At 41.0% G+C, this 23,756-nt stretch overlaps 1 protein-coding gene across 1 annotated transcript in view; it reads right to left on the minus strand.

Annotated features, from left to right (window-relative positions):
* The window catches only part of LOC119852956 (protein eyes shut homolog), a 231,230-nt gene that overhangs the window by 10,027 nt on the left and 197,447 nt on the right, over positions 1–23,756 (minus strand). Inside the window, exon 11 of the mRNA XM_043511472.1 lies at positions 5,347–5,468. Coding sequence (XP_043367407.1) covers positions 5,347–5,468 — 122 coding nt within the window. The remainder of the gene's footprint in view (positions 1–5,346; positions 5,469–23,756) is intronic.

Raw genomic sequence — 23,756 nt, forward strand, 5'->3', positions numbered from 1 at the left:
ACTGGCTCAACTTTCTCCAAGTGGGTTCCCCAGTCTGGCGTATGGATGATGACATCATCTAGGTATGCAGCTGCATAACTAGTATGGGGGTGCAACAGTTTATCCATGAGGCGCTGGAATGTGGCTGGGGCCCCATATAGCCCAAAAGGGAGGACAGTGTACTGGAATAGCACATCCGGGGTGGAGAATGCTGTCTTTTCTTTAGCTTTTTTGGTCAGAGAAATCTGCTAGTACCCTTTTATCAGATCCAGTGTAGTCAAGAATCGGGCACTACCCACTCGGTCAACCAGTTAGTTGATGAGTGGTATGGGGTATGCATCAAACTGGGATATTTCATTCAGTCGGCGAAAGTCATTACAGAATCCCATGGTACCATCAGGTTTAGGCACTAGAACAATTGGACTGGACCACTGACTAAGAGTCTTCAATAACCCCTAATTCTAACATTTTCTTTACTTCGGTCTTGATTTCCTCTCTTTTGGCTGCTGGGATTCATTAGGGTCTCAATGTTACCTTGGCTCTGGGGATCATGCAGATATGGTGATAGGTCGCAGTCATTTGCCCTGGTTTTGTAGAGAACACGTCTCTGTTGTGATTAATCATGTTGGCTGCTTCCATCTTATGGATCGGCGTCAAGTCGGATGATATCCTCACTTGCTCGTGTAAGTTATCCTCCTGGGGAAGGATCTCCTCTGTGACTAAGCATGCCTCTCAATTGTGCCAAGGTTTTAGAAGATTGATATGGTAAATTTGCTCTGATTTCCGGTGGCCTGGCTGCCGCACCTTATAGTTCACCTCTCCCACGGCTTCGATTATTTAGTAGGGTCCCTGCCACTGGGCCAACAGTTTACTTTCTGCTGTGGGCACCAGTACCATCACCCGATCTCGTGGTTGGAACCGTCAAAGCTTCGCTTGGTGATTATAATGGGTTCGTTGGGTCTCCTGTGCTCTCTCCAAGTGTTCCCATACAATGAGTGTAACTCGGGCTATCCGATCTCTCATCTGCAGTACATGCTCAACTATGTTCCTTCCAGGATTTGGATCCTCTTCCCAGGCTTCTCTGGCTATGTCCAATATGCCCCGAGGGTGGCGCCCATATAGTAGCTCGAATGGAGAGAAACTCATGGCTTGCGGAACCTCCTGGATGGCGAACATGAGGTAAGGCAATAGGGTATCCCAATCTTTCCCATCCCAGCTCACCACTTTCCTGATCATGGCCTTGAGGGTGCTATTGAACCTTTCTACAAGGCCATCCGTTTGCAGGTGGTATACAGAGGTCCATAGGGCTTGTACATGAAGCAATGAACAGAGATCTTTCATCAACTTGGACATGAAAGGTGTCCCTTGATCAGTCAATATCTCCTTGGGTAGCCCAACCTGGGCAAAGATCTGTACTAGCTCTTTAGCTATTGTCTTGGAAGCTGTGTTGCGCAGGGGAATACCTTCCGGGTACTGGGTTGCATAGTCCAGTACAACAAGCACATGTTGGTGGCCCTGAGCTGTCTTCTCTAGGGGCCCTACCAGATCCATGGCTATCCATTCAAAAGGAACCTCTATTATTGGAAGAGGTATCAAAGGAGCCAGCAAGTGCGGGCGAGGGCTATGTAACTGACACTCTGGACAAGAGGTGCAGTATCGCCGGACATCTACATGTACTCCTGGCCAGAAGAACCTCCGCAGGATTCGTGCCCGGGTTTTCTCTACCCCTAGGTGTCCTCCAAACAGGTGACTGTGGACGAGACTCAATATGGCTTTTTGATGTTTTCGTGGCACCAGAAGTTGTTGTATCTCTTGCTCCTGCATTTGCACCACGTGGTACAGGAGATATTTCTTCACTATAAAGTAAGGTCCAGGACCCTGGACCTTCCCATCCATGGGTATCCCATTGATCTCGGCCACCTCTTTCCTGACGTTATCATATCTGGGGTCCTCCGCCTAGTCCCGCCCAAAAGTCTCTCTCCCGGCAGTAACCTGCCCAAGCTCCCAAGGGCCGGCTTCTGCTTCTTCCAATGGCTCGCCGCCATCATGGCTGGGGGCAGCTTCTGGCTCACCTTCTGTGGTGGAAGTTTCTCTGTTGGCTGCTCGCGTCCATCTGCCTACTAGGGAGGTCTTCTGGCCCTGGGTCAGGATCTAGGTTCCCAAGGCCTTTGTGGCCTTCTTCTCTTTTTTTTATATTCCGGGTCTTTTGGGGGGCTGAGAACAGATCCTGAGAAAACTCGGCAAACATCAGGGGTTTGGCTGCCCAATCTTCCAGGGGGGGGGTCGGGTGCTTGCTTCGAAGTGGGCCTTCCTTGGGTAGTCGAGTCAATTCCCTGGTTGTCATCCGTCTTTCTACCAGAGTGATCATCTCATACGTGGATGGATTGTTCTGGCCTACCCATTTGCGCAGATCTGGCGGCAATCCCCTCATGTAATGGTCTATGACCAGGGTCTCCAAAATGTCCTCCGGCCTGCACACCTCGGGCTGTAACCACTTCCGTGCGAGGTATATGAGGTTGAATAGCTGGGACCTCGGGGGCTTGTTTTCCTGGTATTTCCACTCATAGAACCTCTGGGCCCTTACCGCTGCCATTACTCGATCGTGCTAGGATCTCTGCCTTCAGACGCGTATAGTCAGTGGGATCTGTGGCAGGCAAGTCAAAGTAGGCCTTTTGGGCCTCTCCACACAAAAAAGGGGTGAGAATGCTGGCCCACTGCTCCTGGGGCCATGCCTCACGCTGAGCAGTCCTTTCGAATGAAAGGAGATATGCCTCTATGTCATCTCCTGACGTCATCTTTGGCAGACAACCAGTGGCCCTCAGGGTTTGCATCACATCGGACCCCCGGACCTGGGTGGTGAGGATCTTCAGCTGGTCCACCACCTCTCTCAAGAGGGCACGATCTTGGGTCTCCTGGCTCATCAATAATTGATTGGTTTCCTCTTGTAGCCACATAGACTCCTGTTGTGCCATTGCCTGAACCTGGGTGGCCTCCTGATGGGCTGCCGTGGCTTGTACCAGATCTCTTAGCACCTACTCCATTGTGGTATAAAGCAAACAAACAAAAAACAAAACAAAAAAAATCCAAAACCCCAGTGCACTTATTTTTTTTAAACCTCTTTCTTCCACCACACTGTGAACGAAATCCAACTCCTGACACCAGTTGTGACAAAGCTCTGTCCTTGCTTCCGTGGGTCCCGCATTTCCTGGCGGATTTCGCTAACCTCAGAGGCTCACTGTGACCCTCCACATAACCCTTCTTTCTCTAGAGTCAAGGGTCACAGTCTACTGAGCGATTTTCATCATAAGCAGCGAGGGAGGTGAGGAGAAATTATCCTTCCTTGCACAGTCTCTGTTGTCTCCCAGTCTTAGTGATTAAACAGGGGGCAAAGGTGGAGGGGGGGCCCGGGCCCACTCTCTACTCTGGGCTCCAGCCCAGGGACCCTAATAGTATCAGCTATGGTAGCTGACCTTATAGAAACATGTACAATTCCCTGAGCTACTTCCCCCACAGCAGCCCTCACTTCCTCAAGCTCCACTTCACCCTTACCTCAGGGCCTCCTTCCTTGTGCCTGATACAGTGTGTACTACTCAGCCCCTCCAACAGCACAACTTCTTCCCACAGCTCCTGACATGCACACCCACCTGACTAACTGGGAGGTTTTTAACTAGTTTCAGCCAGCCCCTGATTGGCTTCAGGTGTCCCAATCAACCTAGCCTTCTCCCTGTCTTCTGGAAAGTTCTTAATTGACCCCAGGTGTCTTAATTGACCTGGAGCAGCTTCCATTTCACTTATCCTGGTACCAGGGATTTGTTTAGCCTGGAGCTAATATATCTATCTCCCATATTCTTCCATAGCCATTTGGCCTTGCCCAGTCACATGTCCCTCCCCCCCCCCGCTCAACACCATAGAATTGGGCAATTATGAGATATTCTAATGCAGGGAGTTCCTCAATTTCTCCTGCTGAACCTGATGCATTGTGGACACTTAAAGAGTCATTGGTGCCAGCGAGAGAGCAAGAGAGGACACAGGCATGAAAATGATGCTATAACTTAGTGTTTAGAGCAGTCACCCAGGATCTAGTCCCCCTGCTCCAATGACTCTAATTATTTATCATCCTTACACACACACACACACACACACACACACACGGTGGTTTTCTGTGACTTCACCTGGGGGGTTAGATCCAGTGGGTTTGTTCAGAAGGTGCCTACAGGATGAGGCCCTGCATGAAATTTAGGCAGCCAAACACCCATCTTCCCCTGATTTATGAATCTCTCCGGCATTTAGGTGGGAGATAGATGTCCAGATAACTAGCGGCATGCTCAGAGGCAAAAATATAGGTGGCTAAGAGACTTTTACTGCAATAACTTAGGCGGTGAGTTTGGGTGCTTACAGTTTTCAGCAGGAGTTTGTGCATTGTAGTGGTCCAATACTGGGATTTAGTTGCCTAATGCAGTGACTTGGGTGCCTATATCCTTTTGTTCACCCACACCTATGTGTGTGAATTGTGATGTTTCTTTAATATTTTAAACTCCTTTTGTCCATCTTTCTATTTTATGCAATGTGCCATGCACATTGTCAGTGTACAACAAATAATAAAATTGTACCTCACAATTCTCTTATGTTGTATACTTTCCAGCATCAAAGTCTATATCTGTTTGAATTAACATCCAGCTTTAGAAAGACCACATTAGTATTGATATAATGAAAAATGAAGCCAACACTGGCTTTAGCAGTGAGTAACAAATACTGATTGCAAGCGACAATGGTTTTAACAGTGCCAAGTGATGGATTTTACAAATGAAAGATATATTGGATTAGATTGAAATAAAGATTTGAAGTTGAGTCATACTTTTTCTGTTCAAAAACAGTACTGTTCTCTTCATCAGATCCTGACCCTCTGTCTTATTTTGGCTGTAACTAATGGTCAGGCTAAAATATTACTTTGTCATCTTCATCCACAAGGTGGTAGCAGTGATATAACCTCAGAGACCTGTCCATGTTACTTAGGATAAACGTGCCCCACCCCCACTGCCTCTATCCCCAAAATTTCTGCTGCTAAGGGGCACATAGAATAGAAAGAGATTCCATATTTTCTTTGATGAGCTGCAGTTACGGATTGGATTACCTGCTAAGGGTTTTCAATTGATTCATTTGTTTCACTTGCCATCTGCAATTCATTACTGCTGCTGATTTCAAAAGAATACTTCAGTACTTGTAGCACTGTATCCATAACAGAAGCTGTTGTTCATCTCTGTGCAGTAATTTGAAATTCACCAAGTACAGGTGTAAATGAATAACTAGGAGCATTAGTGTGTCATTGCAGAAAGTTAATCATTTAGGGAGGAAGATGGAGATGCTTACCTGTAGCTATTGAACAGATCTGTACAGGTGCCGTTGTTTTTGCATGGCTCTGAGTTACATTCATTGGATTCATATTCACAAAATGTTCCTTCCCATCCAGGCAAGCAGATACACTGGTAGCTCTGTAATGAATTATGAAAAATAAATAATCTCAATGTCAATTTTCATCTAGTTGAGTACATTTGTAATAGGAGTAATTGCTGGCTGTTGTGCCTTCTTGGTCTTTAAACAAGTGCATTAGTCTGTTTCCTAGTTTTGAAGCTTTTGGCTCGATAATAAGCTGAAAAAAGGATTACATAAAATATGTAAGCTATACTATTTAATAAATATATTTTGCTTTATCAGTCAGTATTACATTCTAAAACATATAAACATATGAAAGTAGGTGTGAGGAATGTAGATCTGTCAGACAGGCTCAACACCTTAAATGGTACATTAGCAATGTAATTGTGCAGCATCTAGTTGATTAGAATGAGGAAAACAGTCAAAATATATAGGCCAGACACTGGATAATGACTAAAGAATGTGAAAATAAGTCTTTCCAGCATTTTCATGCCAATATTAAAAACAATAATTAACATGAGGTATGAATACAGAATCTATCACTGGTTGAACTGCATAAAATATTTAATCATTGTACATATTCATCTCTGAATGACAGATGTCAGAGGATAGTTCCATTCACCTGCAAGGCAATTATACCGAAGCATAAACCACACCACTTTTCTGGTCATCATTTCACAGTTATTTATTAATTGGAATCTGTATGCAAGTGGAAAGGTCCCATAAAAGTGAAAATCAAAATAAAGCATGTTTTTGTTGCTTACATTGTATATAAAGAAAAAAACTTGAGCACATCTGTTGAATTGAATATTAATTTGAGATGGGCTGCAATGCAAGCACTTCTCTTCTCCAGTGTCTCAGCTCACTTGTTTTGGCAAGGTGATTGCTATCTGCCAAAATTTCCCTTCTTTCTACCAAAAGTTAAGAAAACACTTCCAGGACAAAGATGGCTAATGTGAATTATTTCAGTGCTTGCTAAACTGTGAGTTGGGTCTTGAGATGTATGAGATTAACTTTTGTATTTACAGTAAAAGATTGTGTAATCTGCTCCTCCAGTTATAAAAATCTAAACTGAGCAATCACAAAGTGAAAACATTGGGTCAAAACTCTCAGAAATATGGGTTGGGCAACATTATTTATCATCTTCAAAGGATTGCATATTTCATTGAAACCATAGACAGAAATCATAGATTGACAAAGAGGGGAGGGGAAAGGTCTTAGAAGTAATAAAATTTCTAACAACAAATCCATCAGAAAATAGTGACAGTTGTTGGGTCGAATTCATATCTGCTGTAACTGCACTTAAAACATCACCAGGCATGAGTATGGCAATTGTCTTTTGATCAACTAAAATTTCAAATATTATCGTGTATATATTCTACAGCTATTAAGCAAGGCCAAACAATAGATTTTGAGAAATACTTAGTGAAGTATTGTCTGCAGGGCCCATCCAACTCCCTCATGCACATACCTTGAAAGAAGATGGGGCAGCAGACACACAACTGCAGGACAACAGATTGGGAACTATGAAAGACACTACGGCTGGTGAATCCTGTGTATATGGTGAGGAGCCTTAAAATGTGCACCATAAGCCAAAAAGGTTGCAGGGACTAAGGCAACCATTGCTATTATTAGTGTAGTAGCACAAGCAGTTTATTATAGATCCTAGAGGAGAGAAAACAAAAGAGATATGTCCCCCATATACTTTGTCCTTTGGCCTGTATCCATCTCCTGAACGTGTTGGGAAAGTTCTATACCTGGTGGATAATCACTAGTTATGAAAAAATAAGTTCCAGATTTTTTTAAAAAATGTATCTGATATTCAGGTTACTACCATTGTCCTCCTGAACTCTGTATTGATAATCAGATGTGAACCTGAATCCCTAAGAAGAGAGAGCAGACTTGGCAGAAATAGTGGTTGTGAAGGCAGCAGCAACAAACAGATATAAATATAGGTTTCAGAGTAGCAGCCGTGTTAGTCTGTATTCGCAAAAAGAAAACGAGGACTTGTGGCATCTTAGAGACCAACAAATTTATTTGAGCATAAGCTTTCGTAAAAGTTTGAGAGATGTTCTTTTTTGTTTGGTTGGTTGGTTGGTTGGTTTTATTTTGTTTTGTTTACGGTAGGAAGAGATTGATGGGTCGAGAGAACTCTATTCAGGTGATTTTGCCACAGCAAAGGAAGAAGAAAATCTTTTTGGACAGCCTGCACTTTTATTTATCACATGTGGTAATGTTTTCCATTATGTATATTCCCACATTCCACTGGCCATTTAAAAATTTTAATGTTTTGGAGGTTGCTTTAGATTCCTTCCCATCTCCACATATTTATAAGTGCCATAATAACTGTTATGACTAAGAGAAAGATACTATGTTTTGAAAACACAAATTCAAAGGATGAAAAAATATTAGTCGAAAACACACCAAGAAATCTGTGCAAGGCTTCGGAAAAATTATTCTCAGTTCAGGTTTGCACATACTCCAGGCATTAAAGACAGCAATATATTCACTTTGCAACCGACTCATCTAGGACAGGTTAAACAGATTGTCAAAAATAATATGTGGGATCTAGCAACTGAGTTTAAGAATCAGTGGTTTATCTTTAATCATTACTAAAAACATATGTATCATTAATATCTATCAGCCATTGGAAATTTCTCATTTGACATTTCACTTTTGACCATGGTAGGGTTATAATGCAAAACACAAGAGAAAAATGTTTTTACCATAATATGAGAACTCCTGCAAAAAACAGTTGACACTTTTGACAATTTTGGCTAATCTCTCTTTGCCTCAGTACCACATCTGAGGCACAGAGAAGTTTCATAGATACTAAGGTCAGAAGGGACCATTCTGATCATCTAGTCCGACCTCCTGCACAGCGCAGGCCACAGAATCTCACCCACCCACTCCTATGAAAAACCTCACCTATGTCTGAGCTATTGAAGTCCTTAAATCATGGTTCAAAGACTTCAAGGAGCAGAGAAGCCTCCCTCAAGTCAACCATGCCCCATGCTACAGAGGAAGGCGAAAAACCTCCAGGGCCTCTCCAATCTGCCCTGTTGGAAAATTCCTTCCCGACCCCAAATATGGCAATCAGCTAAACCCTGAGCATATGGGCAAGATTCACCAGCCAGATACCCAGGAAAGAATTTTCTATAGTAACTCAGATCCCATCCATCTAATATCCCATCTCAGGGGATTTGGCCTATTTACCCTGAATATTTAAAGATCAATTACTTACCAAAATCCCATTATCCCATCATACCATCTCCTTCATAAACTTATCGAGTAGAATCTTAAAACCAGATAGATCTTTTGCCCCCACTGCTTCCCTTGGAAGGTTATTCCAAAACTTCACTCCTCTGATGGTTAAAAACCTTCGTCTGATTTCAAGTCTAAACTTCCTGGTGGCCAGTTTATACCCATTTGTTCTTGTGTCCACATTGGTGCTGAGCTGAAATAATTCCTCTCCCTCTGCTGTATTTATCCCTCTGATATATTTATAGAGAGCAATCATATCTCCCCTCAACCTTCTTTTAGTTAGGCTAAACAAGCCAAGCTCCTTAAGTCTCCTTACATAAGACAAGTTTTCCATTCCTCGGATCATCCTAGTAGCCCTTCTCTGTACCTGCTCCAGTTTGAATTCATCCTTTTTAAACATGGGAGACCAGAACTGCACACAGTATTCCAGGTGAGGTCTCACCAGTGCCTTGTATAACAGTACTAAAACCTCCTTATCCCTACTGGAAATGCCTCTCCTGATGCATCCCAAAACCACATTAGCTTTTTTCACAGCCATATCACATTGGCAGCTCATAGTCATTGTATGATCAACCAATACTCCAAGGTCCTTCTCCTCTTCCGTTACTTCTAATTGATGCGTCCCCAACTTATAACTAAAATTCTTGTTATTAATCCCTAAATGCATAACCTTACACTTCTCACTATTAAATTTCATATTACTATTACTCCAGTTTACAAGGTAATCCAGATCCTCCTGTATAATATCCCGATCCTTCTCCGAATTGGCAATACCTCCCAGCTTTGTATCATCTGCAAACTTTATTAGCACACTCCCACTTTTTGTGCCAAGTTACTGCCAATATTGCCTAATGTTTCAACTAATCGTCTTGGCTTGATTTTTTAGAGTACTTCTCATTTTAACAGCACTTTTTCATGTACAAATAACACCTCCAATTTGACTTTTATCACAGCAGGGTGTGCACAGCATGTCTTCAAATTAGCCCTCAGGTGCGTCACATTAGGCATCTGTGAAAAAGTAACTTACCTGCCTTGTGATAAGGAGTGACATTGAAGGGTTTCACTCTGTAGGCCTACTGCCCATCTCTGCTAGGGTCCCCTTTTGCCTGGTTACTTGACCCTCCAGTAGGCCAGCTTTGATCTCACCACTTTTGAGGTAAACCAGGGTTTTCACCCAGTAGTACCAGGCCCTCATGTAAGAGCTAAATTTTATAATTGTAACATAAGAGTTTATGTAAACTCTGATTTCATTCTGCCAGCCACCCTTTTTGAATAACAAAAAGTAATGACCATCTGAGACTGGGATCCTGTTTCCCATATGCATTACAATTAGGACCTGTTATAAAGTTTAGTTAATAAGAGACACAATTTTTAGTGTGTCTATGTTAATTATATTAAAGGAATGTTGAAGGCCTGAACCACAATATAAACTATTTTTGACCACAAGATTTAGTGAAGTTTAATTTGTGTCTTCTCTGTGAGAGACTGTGTGAATGAGGAATGCCTGCATCAGGAAAAGATAAGGTGTGAAGGCCATTGTTAACCAGATGGTCTAGAAAGGAGGGGCAAAGATGCCTAAGGAGACTTATCTACATCAGAGAACCATCAATGTGCATCCATGACTAAGGGAAAGCAAATTGATGACCCTGAGGTAAAAGGCTGGCACCCCTAAAGGCAAGTGATTAAATACAGGATGACCCTCTTGGAGGTGTTTTAGAATGTTTACATCAAAAGATACACTGATTAAGGTGTAACCTGTCACAAACTGACACAGAAAATCTATAGACTTCAACAGAGAAAAAGAACTATAAGAACAGGGAACTTTGCCATGGGATTTTGGGTTCATCTTGGATCCAGGAGCATCGGATCGCAACCGAGAAAGCTCAGCTCCCCTCTGCGACCAATCTGGCTGGCCACTAGATTGATCCAGACTCTGGACTGGTAACTATAAACATCAACTGGTGGGACTGTGTGTATGTGTGTGTGATTGAAAAGTATGTGCTAACTGTTGTGTTTTCAATAAATGCAGCATATTTGCCTTCACTCCTATAAAAGATCCCGTGTCCTTTGTATATTACAACACCCACATCTGCTTGATGGTCTTGGTCCAAGCCCAATAGTTCTTCTGGACTCAAGTCTCTGAAGAGTCACTACCATGTAGGTCAAACAGCATCATTTAGAACTGGTACAGCCCAAAGACAGTAGAATTTCTGTATTATCCTAAGACCCAGGGGTTTGAGTCTGTGGTCAGTTTGTAACCAATTGGTTAGGATATTATTTTCAAGCCTCCACAGGAAAGGGGAGGATGGGGTGTGGGGGGGAGTATTTTAGGGAAACAGGAACTCCAAGTGGTCCTTTTCCTGAATCTTTGTGTAACTCACTTGGTGGTGGCAGTAGTACCCATCAAAGGACAAGGAAGGATTTGTGCCTTGGGGAAGTTTTTAACCTAAGCTGGTAGAAATAAGCTTAGGGGGTCTTTCATGCAGGTCCCCACATCTGTACCCTAGAATTCAGAGTGGGGTGGGAACTCTGACAATATCAGTGCAGCAAAGTGACAAGATAAACTACAGAGAATTCTTCTACTTGCTCTTAAAAACAGAAAAAGCTAGCCTAGTGCCCTAGTGGTAGTGCTCTATACCACCAAGAAGGAGATTTGGGTTTGATCCCTGACACTGACAGAGGCTGGTAGTTCTTCCCTGGGAAAAGGAAATGAAAAGGCTGATGTTTTGATCAACATGAAACAACTGATTAAGGAATCTGTTGTTATACTTCAAAGGAAAATCTTCTCTTGCTCAAGTAGAAGTACTGTGGCTGCAACCTAGCACTTCGATAGTGGAGTGGGTAGCTCAAGTGTAAAAGAGAGAGACTTCAGGAAGGAATTCTACATGCTGGAGACCTTCCATTACCTTGCACCTTGTGTGGTCATTATACTTATGCAAAGTGAGTAAACTCCTACCATTCTTATTTGATAGTGATTTTTTTTGCCAGCTTTGCACAGGTAAATGACTTCACAAGATTCAGTGCAGGAGAGAATCAGGTCCATAAAATAAAAATACTGTTAGTCATAGCCTTCTGGGACCTGGAGCTTCTCAGTTATTAATGGAAACATTGCCCCAAATTTCCAAACCTGAGTGCCTAATGACATGCAGACAAATCCTTATTTAGGCACTTAAATAAGTGGCATTGTCCTCAGAGATGCTATATGCCTGCAGCTCCCATTGACTTTAAATGGACTTTGAGAGTGCTTAACATTTCTGAAAATCAGGCCACATATTTAAGTTCTTGGATATGGATTTAGAGGCTTATATTTTGTCATTCAGGTTTGAATGTCTTGACCATTGTCAAGAACATCTGACCTGAAACCAGAAGAAAGAGAGCCTTTCCCAAAATAGCACTTTAGGGATAAAATTATAGCTCTAAGGGTCCAGGATTTCACCCTAGGAATCTAACCAGAGTACACAGTATTGCCTAAAATAACAAAATTGGGTATTTACAACATGTGATAAATAAAGTGGTGGGGTATCTCCCTTTGATGGACACCCAGCCAGCCAGTTAGCTGTAAAATCCCTCTTGGTAGCTGTTCTCTGCTTGCTTTACCTGTAAAGAGTTAACAAGCCAACAGGTAAAAGAAAAGGAGTAGACACCTGACCAAAAGAGCCAATGGGAAGACTAGAACTTTTTAAAATGGGAAAGAAACTTTCTCTGTCTTTTGACGGAGCAGCAATGCTATAAGCAGGGATGCTGTGTAAGGCTTGAACCAGGTATAAAATTTCATCTTCCATAGCTAGAAGAAATTATTGGACAAGGCATGTTTAAATAGACACCATTAGGTCTGTAGTGAATGAGGCACAAGACTTCAGAAAGAGAAATAATGGTTTTGTATCCATTTCTATATTTCTACCTCTTTTTATTTTTGCAGCTATATGCAAATTATATATAATGTACACTGCACCATGGTTAAGTTAAATGGAGTGATAACTGTGTATCTGCAAATCAGCACTTTTTAATGGTCTCAAAGGAACAAGATAATTGTCCTCTGCAGCAGGTGAAAAATAGCAAAATTATTTCACAGAGACTATAGCCTTTAGTGTACAATATGCATAGCACAGTAGTTTTACATTGCAATTATGAGAACAACAGCTTTGCTTAATGTAAGCAAATGACAATCTAATGTAGCAAGGATCAAACATTGTCATCAGTTCTATCTCCCATATACATACCTAAAACCTCACGTGCACACTTGTGTATCTTCATCCAATTAACTATGTAGCTGGTAAGAAAGTTTAATTTCATAATATTAGCATATTTTTCCTCTTTGACAACATTAGAAAAAGAGTAATTCTTCATTTACAAACCTGTGTTACTGGAAAACGGCAGCTGAACATCTGGCAAACAGAAACTACAACACAAAAGATTCATCACACACAACAAGAATCCGAATTATGAATACATTAAATCTTCACACCTATGTTTCTGAAGAGAGAGTTTAACAACAACTCAATTACCATACTAATATGGATTCAAGTTCTGACTTCAGTTACATGTGTAGGCTCACTGATGTTAGTGGGTGTAAGTAAAGGCAATTTTTGACCTTATTTAGAACCCAATACGTGCTGGTCAGAATATAGGTTTGGTCCCTTCTCTCCCCCTCCTCTCCCCTCCCCAAACCCCCACAGACACAGACCAAAAATTTCAACACCACACTATATTTTTTTGTTTGCTACAACAATTTACATAGAAAATTTTGACTTTTTGACAAAATATCAAAAAATGAAATATTTTGCCTGAAAACAGAAATATTTAAGCCAAAATCTGAAATATTTCAGTTCATAATCCTATATTCATGCCACAGGTGCCTTATGCTCCCATTTTCCTCTATGGTTTGGGCTCCTGAGCCAGACAACATCTCTCATGAAGCACGTTCTTGGGGAAGGGAGAGGGCGTGCCTCAGGAGTCTCTGGATGCGGTAGATACTGAGAGAGCCCAACCCTTAGAGTGGGAGAAGGTATCCAAACTACAACTTCTATGAGCCACTATTTTGAATTTAAATATTTTGATTTTTTTTATGAGATAGAGACATTTTATGCAGAAATCACATACTTTTTGTGAACAAAACCGTTTTGTCAAAAATACAATTTTCCATTGAAAAATTGTTGATGGAACATTTTCAATCGGCACTAATAGCCATAATCCTATCCTGTGTATCTGAAAATCTGTGATAAATCAGGGCTTCTGTCCAGCTGCCAAATGACTCATTGCTCCAGCCACAGTCTCTTTGAGCATTTTTATTATCCAACTTAAACAAAACAAGTCCACAGCTCACCCTTCACATCTCGGGCTCTCCCTGCTTCCCCTCCCAGGGGATTCTAGCAGTCCTTGCTACTCCTGCTTCTTGCTACTGACTCACTCTCCCTCTGCCATTTCCTTGTCACTGCTAATCTTCTTCCCTTCCAGCTTGTCCTCACTGAAACTCCCATTGTCTCGTGATAGCCAACATGCAGTCCCATGCTCTCCATTAGTCCAACTGGTGCACCTGGTCTGCCACAGAGTACCTAGACTTACTTCAGTTACATACTGGCATACTTCCTCCCACCCATTTTCAGAAAAGCCTGCCCCTTTCACAGGCCTTACCTGAGAGAGATCCATCCTTATTTTGGGAACACAAGCCAAACTAGACCCCTGTACACATCACCCAAATGTCTTCCATACCAAAACAAAATATTCCCACAGCATGTTATACAAGAACACGCCATAAAAATTCACATGCATTAGAGAGGGTTCCCCAAGTTGCCCACAGTCCCTAAAGCCAGCCTTACGATCCATACCGTCAGTTGGGCACTATCCACATCACCTCGTTATTTTCTCTCACCTTTACCAATGAGTTTTTCAGTCTGTAGCTGCTCCAGATCTCCTTGCAGTTGGCTCATCTCATAGAGCAGCTCACTCATCTCTTGGAGTTCTTTTTGCATGCTCTTGATCTGTGTTTCAAAACCTACTCTCTCATCCTCCAGGAGCTCAATCTTGCTGGCCTTTGACCCCTGACCTAATCTTGGAAGATTTATGCTTATGTTTAAACTATAGTCCATGTGCTTAAAAAGACGCCATTATTAAAGCTGTTCTGCAAGTAGGGAGGAACAAATGTATGGAAATAGTCTCAAACAGATTTGAAGCCCAATAGAGCCAAGCAATTAGCATAAGTGCTTGACTGAGGGTCAGACATTTTAGCAATATGTATGATGTAATATACACGTATCCTGAACATGAACACACTCAGCTTGCAATAACAGAATTTAGGATGGGGTTGGTCTGTATAACTATGGAGGACAACCTCATTTATGTATCAAAACCACTGTGAAACATATTGATGCAAATAGCTCATGACAACACTTGGAACCCTAACTATGGTCCCCCGGAATAACAAACATAGGCAAGAGTCCAAGACCAAATCAAACATAGTTCTGGATACGTGGGGGTAGAAGGACAAAATGTTATAAAAGATGATGAGACCAACCTCTAGTTGGGTACATAAGGATGACAAGATGTGGAAAATTGAACACCATGCCCACTTATAGGATTGATCCACTTGCTGTTCCTAATGTCATCTCTTCTAATTCTGGGGATGTCAATAATGTTTACTATGCACAAGATAGTGGGGATTGTCTTAGTACATGTATCTGTCTTTTCTGCAGTTACTCTTATACTTGTATTCATTTGAAAAAGTCTTCATGTCTCTATGTGACTTACCAGTCTCACTTCTATAATTAATTTTATGTAAACAGCTCAAGTAAAGAACTTGTGATTAGTAACTTGTGCATTTTGCACCCAAATTGATCAAAAGGCTACAGTCTGAAATGCTTGCTTTTCTTTTACTCACTCTTTAAATTTCTGAATCAGCTGTCTGTCCTCTTCTCCAGCAGAATTCTTACCCTGCTATCTGTCTACTAAAGAGATTAGGCCCTTCACATCCACACACATTGATTCACATGGTAAACATTGATTAGTACTGCCAGAACAGCACCATCCATTTTTTCCTACAGCCTCCATACTTGTGCCCTTTTCATAGACACTGTTCCTCCAAGGCCCTGTCTGGATCATTGCTGCAAACTGCTCAGCCTGAGGCCTTCCCGGTGTCCCTGCTATCTAGTATTTTGCCTCTATCAAGAGCTTCCAGGCTCTTACCCACCTCGCTAGCAACATCTGTGGACCTAAGTCCAGAAGCATTCCTGACCCGAGTCAGACTGATTTCCGTGTGGATGGAAGCAGGCCTCAGGCTTACATCTGAGTGAGAGTCCAGGTTTAGTGTAAGGTGTAGACATACCCTAAGAGGCTAGAACATGGGTGGGCAAACTGAGCCTAAGAAGGAGCCAGAATCTACCAGTGTGCATTGCCAAAGAGCCACAGTAATATGTCAGCAGCCCCCCCCCCCCTTCATTAGCTCCCCACCCCCACTTCTAGCATCTCCCACCCACCGGCAGCTCTGCCGATCAGTGCTTCCCCCTCCCCCCTTGCATCTCCAAATCAGCTGTTTTGTGGCATGCAGGAGGCTCGGGGGGGGGGGAGGAGCGAGGGCATGGCAGGCTCAAGGAGGGGGTGGGAAGAGGTGAAGTGGGGGCAAGGCCTGTGGCAGAGCCAGGGGTTGAGCAATGAGCACCCCCCAGCACATTGGAAAGTTGGCACCTGTTGCTCCAGCCCCAGAGTTGGTGCCTATACAAGGAGCCACATATTAACTTCTGAAGAGCCGCATGTGGCTCCGGAGCCACAGGTTGGCCACCCCTGGCTAAGAACATGGACAAGGCTGAAAGGTAACTGCTAAGTCACAGGCAATGCTGACCCCAGATTGCCTTAGAGGGCTATCCAGCCTGTGACAGTACCATAGAAATGAGAGTCCAAGACAATATACTTTATATATTAAACAGTTTTAAATCTCACCGAGTTTCTAACATCAATTGTGTCACATTTTGTTCTGTCTGATGGCGTTTTCTCTGGATCAAAACTTTAAAGATCTTCTTTTAAATGGGAATTGCTTTTAGCAGTGATATAGATGAAAAAAACTGATTCAATGAATGAAAAGCCAGATTAAAATGCCAATTTTTCATTATTATGACAAGGTGAAGTCAGGTTTTAATAACACCAAAGATAAATTTAGCAGCTTGTAAAAAACATCAGGACGCTTCTTCATCTTCGGCTATCCTAAAATCTTAATGTAAAGTTTTCTTCAGAAATCATGCTGTCAGGAAGAGCTGCATAGAAAGATGTCCTAGAAAACAGGATGAATAGCACTCTTACAATATTAAATTATTTACCTATTCTCTGCTTTGATATAAAAACAATGGACTGGCTTGTATTCTTGCTTGATACTTCATTTACTCTTAGGAAACGGTCTTTTCTTCAGTTGAGAACTTGCTAATTTCAAAGATTTTGCAAGGGACCAAGGGGCCTCTGTGCCAGGGAGGAGGGAAGATTTCTTGAGTGAAGGATGGAGGAAATCCCAAAATAACCCGTCTCCTCCTCCATATCTTGGCCTGCATTCGTTCTGTGCCTCCCCTCCCCTCAAGTTCTTGAATCCTCATCTTTAGTTTCAGAGTAGCAGCCATGTTAGTCTGTATTTGCAAAAAGAAAAGGAGTACTTGTGGCACCTTAGAGACTAACAAATTTATTTGAGCATAAGCTTTTGTGAGCTACAGCTCACTTCATCGGATGCATCCGATGAAGTGAGCTGTAGCTCATGAAAGCTTATGCTCAAATAAATTTGTTAGTCTCTAAGGTGCCACAAGTACTCCTCATCTTTAGTTTGGCAGTCAGACATAGGAACACACATCTTGCCAGATGGTCTGGCTGGGAAAGGAAAAGGAACACTTTTTGAAAGAACTGATATGGATCTGAGAACATGGACATTATAGCACTCAATAAATTAGTTAGAGAAGTATGAGAGTTTCTTTTAGATGAGAAATACATAGGAAGCAATAGCGGAAGATGTGGGGCTCCAAAGGGTGAGGGATAGAGTAGGTACTGGATACTGAAGATGAGTTTAGCAGTGCAGAAAAGTCAAGATAATGTCTAAATGAAAGAATTAAAACGTTCACTTCAAAATCACTTCTTTAAAATTCTACAATTTTATCACTAAAACATGTTGCTCAAATTTATGGTTGGAATGATTAGCTGTAAATATTCACATCACCCTAAAGTATAAAGTATCTTGTGGTTTTTCTTATTTGTGCTGCTCCAGTATGGGTCACAGAGCCTATGTATTTGGAGCACATCAAATAGAAGACACTATGAATTCCACAAAATTTTAGAAGTAAAATGACCTTTGTTCATCTCAATACCCATTTACAGAAGCCCAGATAATATTATGGATGTTCAAACACTCATTTAATTCCAGTTCTTATTTATACATCTTTCCTCCAGCCAAAGTACATTGAAAAATCTAATGGTATGTTCCTTTCTCTTCTTCTAAGTCTAGTATATATTTATGCACCAAAAATAATTATATATTCATTACATATTATATGTTAATTAATCATCAAAAATAAACTTTCATTTATTCAAACCTTCAGAAAGGTTGATAGGTGGAGCAGTGAACATTTTTAATTAGCCGAATTCTCCAGCCGCTAGATCATTTACTAGCTAAATTAGGAAGAAGCAGCACATTTAAAATCAGCTAATATAGCCAAAATTTGATCGATTTTAATTAGTTTAGTTTTGTTTTGCATGGGAACCTTTAGCTTCATCTGCATATATTAATTATGGTTATTAAGCATATGCATAGGGCTCAATGATTTTTCCATTGCCCTTCCTCCCTCAAAACAAACAAGATTTACATTTTCAAAAGCATCCACTTTGTGTGCGTGTCCAATCTAAAACACCTTGGATTTTGAATTCAGAGGTGTTGCATACCCACAACTCTAATTACAGTATATTTTGAGTTCTTGATACATTAATTTAAAGAATAATATTTTTATTCGTATTATAATCATACCCAGAGATGCCAATCAAGATTGGGGACCCATTTAAGAACATGTTAGTACAGGGAAACCAATAATTAAATAAATACCCAATAGCCCCCTGAAATGGTTCACACTTAACAAGATTGAGACATGTCAACCATGTAACATGACTACTAATGCTATATGAATTCTGTGAAAAGAGCACTTTAGTTTTCTGGGTTCTCAGTGTAGAACATTTAATAAGCAATAAATTTATTAAAAGAAAAAAGCTACAGAGGCAGTAATCTATGGCTCTTGGGACCGCAGTAGGCTTTTTTCTGGTCACTGTTTGAGTGTGTTTTATTTAGAGAGTTGTTGACAGTTGAAGGGGTGAGGTTTCTATTTGAAAATTCAAAAGGGGATAATGTGTGTTATTCAGGAAGGAATTTAGAGGAACATTTATTTCTCTAGAAAGTTGAGTATGCAAGACTTTATGGTATTTGATAAGATGAAAAAACAGTAATTAAAGGGAAATATAGCTTCAAAGTAATGACATTCAAAAAAGTCATAACAGTTTTACAACAATAAAGATCTTTAAGCTTGTGCTAAATAAGGGCATTAAAAAGACAACAAGAAACAGTTAAGAACAACCATAAAACACAGCTATGGAAGAAATGAAAATGTTTAAAACTTGCTATTCAAGTTTAGGAATGATTTCTTTTGAAGCACCACACTTTCTGGAATGAGCAGAATTTGGTTAGTGGATTTTGTTTAATCAGGAATAGAATTCTGAATAAAATATTCAGACTAGTTTAACACAGATACATTGCTGATACAGACTAACATGACTACCACTCTGAAACAGATACATTAGGTTTACTTTCATGTCCTATTAATCAACATTGCAGTTTGAAATCTGACATTCTAATTAATGGTTGATTATTGTTGAGTTTTTGTCTCTGTTTCTTGAGCTTTAACATTTATTCTATTTATGCTCTTCTCCCCTTTTTTCTCCTAGATGTCTAGCCAGGAAACATGTCAACGATGTCAGCTTCAAGGTGACAGGTACTAAATAGCAAAGGAAAACTAATGAAAAATAATGGCCTTAAGCTATGTGTGCAAAATAGACCAAATAACTAGTTGAAATACAAAGGGCATTTTGAATATCAGCCTTTGATCAGTATGTCTGGTTTGACCTTTAGCTCAGTTGTTCAATGAATAGTTAAAGCTCATAAACAAGTTTCAGTTAAGCAGGAATACACCCAAGAATTCAGTGCTCCCAGAAGCACAACCCAAGCTTTCAGTTTGTTCCCAGATCTCAGACAAAAACTCTGTGATAATCTGGAAGAACATTCTAGGTATTGAAGTATCAAGCTTAGAACATCACTTCAAAATTCTTATGTCTGGCATTGCTACAATCAGATGTTTAACATGATGCAGGAAGAAGTAGCAAAAGTATTGTACAGGTGACCTATTTCGCATACAACAGGAGGTAACTTGTACCTTCAACTAAGGCCTTGTCTACACTATGGGCTCTACAGCAGCAGAAGCTGAGTGCTGTAGCCATGCCACTGTAATGCCTTAAGCTATGTGGGCAAAATAAACCAAATAACTAGTTGAAATACAAAGGACATTTTGCATATCAGCCTTTAATCATTATAATGCTGCAACATAGATGCTTCCCACAGCAACAGAAGGGTTCCCCCCCTCAGCCTATGTAGGTAATCCACCTCCTAAATTATAGTAGTTGGGTTGACATATGCCTACACCAGGTCAGTTTAACTATGGTGCTCAGGAGCACAAATTGTTCCTGCCCCTGAGCTCCGTAACTACGTCAGCCTAACTTTTAAGTGGAGATCAGAGCTAAGACTTAAACCAAATCCAGTCTATGAGCTGTTCCTAATGCCATGTCTCTGCATTTCATCAATCAGTCTCCAAACAGAAACAATGCAAAAAATGACAGGTTTCAGAGTAGCAACCGTGTTAGTCTGTATTCGCAAAAAAGAAAAGGAGTACTTGTGGCACCTTAGAGACTAACAAATTTATTAGAGCATAAGCTTTCGTGAGCTACAGCTCACTCACAAAAATGTTGTTCTTGCCACATTATAGACTCAGAGGAAGTATCAGGGATCTTATTAGACATCCAGTTTTGATGAGATTTTAGCCCAAAACAATCCTGTGAAGCATAAAAACTTTTCATATGTCAAAATAATATATGGCCTGTAAACCACCTATCACACACTTAATGTACTGAGGCCAATATTTTCAAACCCCGCCAACCAAAGTTAGGCACCTAATTTCATATTGAGGTACCTACATGAATGATATTCAAAGACAATAGAAATAGGGGTTGGGAGTGTTAAATATTAATACAGATACTAACTTTAGGCACTTAGGTTTGAAAATGTAGCCAGTATATACTCAAGTTGAAGCAACTGCTTCCCATTTAGCTAAGTAGCTCAATTTTAAAAAATGGCTTTATAATTCATGATGACCACCATTATGCATGTCTTTAAAATAAGGTTTCATTTTATATCCCTACTTCCAACTTACGGCCTCTGGTGGCCATTTTTGAACAGCAGTAGATGTACAGGGCCTTGCCAATCACTTTCCAGTGGAAGAAAAATCAGTAAGCAGTCTGGGTAGATTCTAAGGGTAATTTATTTGATTTACATATATTACCCCAGTCCTAGAACTATGCTCTTTCAGGAATCTCAGTCCAGCTCCTACGCCTGGTTCCCAAGGAACAATTGTACCTCAAGAATTGGTTCCAATCAGAGATTAAGGCAAACAGCAAATTCTTTTGCTGCTCATAGCTCTGAGTTACTACAGAGAATTCTTTCCCAGGTGTCTGGTTGGTGGGTCTTGCCCACATGTTCAGAGTCTAACTTATCACCATATTTGGAGTCAAAAGGAGTTTCCCCCAGGTCAGATAGGCAAAAAATCCCCATGGTCTCTGCCTTTCTTTTCATCTTGCATCACTTGCTGGTTTGAACTAGAGTAAACTAGAGTGTGTTAGTTTTCAAATCAAGAATAGAAGAATTTAGCCAGAGGTTATGGGCCTATTGCTGAAGCGGGTGGGTGAGTTTTTGTGGTCTGTGATATGCAGGAGGTCAGACTAGATGATCATGATAATCCCTTCTGGACTTAAAGTTTAGGAGTCTACAAACTCCTTCTACCCAGAACCTTACATAACCAAAATTAACTTGGAGCATGTCTTCAAGTTTTAACATTTGCTTCTCATACTAAGGAAAGGAATTTGGAAGACTATATGTAACAGTGCGATCTGGTGACATTGACCTTACAAGGTGATAAAATCTCATATTGGTTTTCTGAATGTAAAATGATTTTCATGGAGGCAAGAAGGAATTCACAACCACGGTGTATGGCATAACAATTGGCATTTTTGGCTGGGTCTGTTAAAAAGTGGCAGATCCCTAACTCAGTCTGCTAAATAAAATGATTCTTGAAAGTTGGCAAAAGTTGGAGGCAAACACACTGGTAAAACTGGACTGTCTAACTCAAATTAACCGTGCTAAAAGGTTTTGAAGGCTCTGGGTAAAGTCACTAGTTAATGTGACAACAAGCTGAACAATTCTAGAAATATGAGGAACTGTTTATAGCTGAAATCATGGAAATGCATTTTGATTGGTTCATGTTAATAGGATGAGGCTGCCACCTCTTCTTGCACATGGTTTATCTGGGGGTCACTAAATGGGTGCAGGAGAACACATGGGCACTAGAAGGAGCCAGCTTGACCATGATGGCTTCCACCCTCACCATCTCTACAACCTCCAGGGTCCACCAAGACATTACTGGGTCTTCATCATCCTGATCCTGAAAGGTATCCTGACCAGACTGGACATGAGAAAGGGAACGGATGACATTGTCACTCCAATTATGAATGACTAAATTCTGAATCACACCCATGGGACACTAGGGTTCCTGCTGTCACCACTTTCCTCATGTGTTAATTTCCTTCTCCACCTTATTCTCTCTCTTCTTTTCTTCTTAACCGAGAACAGACGTTTGGTGGACCTGGACAGACATCTTCAACTTTTTTAACACTGCTGTGAGTCTGTAACGAAAAAGGTAGCTAAAAGTAATCCCTTAAGCAGCCTGACATTGGTAGAAGCTTGCCAAGTCTCAGAATGGCTGATAAAACTATGTGTAATGCCCATGTTTCTAAAGCAGCAAGGCTGCAAGCAAACATCAGCATCAGAGACAGAAGCAGCAAATTCTACGTCTGCAGTTCATTTCTCTCACCATTTGTATGTTTTTCTCTTATTTTGTCAAAAAGGAACTAGGACTGAACTCCAATAACAAGCAAAAACAGCTTCAGACCATTAACCTTTTTCTTCCCCCACCCGCAAAAGGATAATTAATGTCTTAAAACACTACTAAGCAGGGGCTCACCTAAAAAAATTCTACGCAGCTAAAGTGAAAGGGAATATGAAATACTTCATAATAAATTACAATTACAGCTTGTTGTATTAAGCTATAAATCCAGCATCTTTATTAAGATCATGATTTTTAGTGTCTAGCAAAATTATGAATTTAAGCTCCCAGGCGTGGCTTTTGAAAGGGGTGTGCAAGTTTCCTTTAAGGATGAGGATTGAGAGGTCAGGTTGTGTTGTGAAAAGAGTTCACCTATAAGTGATATGGTGTTTTTGCCTTTTATCAATTTTCTATGTAAATTCATTCAAGGGCATAGTAGTGATTGTCTAGTTTCACACACAAGGCTGTTATCGGGCCATTTATTAGGGTATCGTCCCCAAAGGACAATCATATATAACCTTCTGACCACTACATACAATTCCAAATATGCTGAACACCTCTGCAGAAGGTTTTCAGAAAAACCAAGGAACCATCTCTTGCACCTGAAATACTCCAGAAGGGGGCCCTCTCAAACAAGAAATCATCGTTAGTCCCACACATTGGATGGAAAAAAATAAATAAATCAGGAAACCTACCCTCAGATCACACAACAAACCCAACACAACTATCAGAAACAACTGATGATAACCATCCAACACAAAAACAAAAAGTGGAACCAACTACAACAACTCCACAACCCACCAACACCACCTCCAGGAGAAATCATGGCACCAGGACTCACCACGTGAACGCTACACTATACCCCAATACCCTCACTTT

Source organism: Dermochelys coriacea, chromosome 3, assembly GCF_009764565.3.
Source record: "Dermochelys coriacea isolate rDerCor1 chromosome 3, rDerCor1.pri.v4, whole genome shotgun sequence".
Classification (NCBI taxonomy): Eukaryota; Metazoa; Chordata; order Testudines; family Dermochelyidae; genus Dermochelys; species Dermochelys coriacea.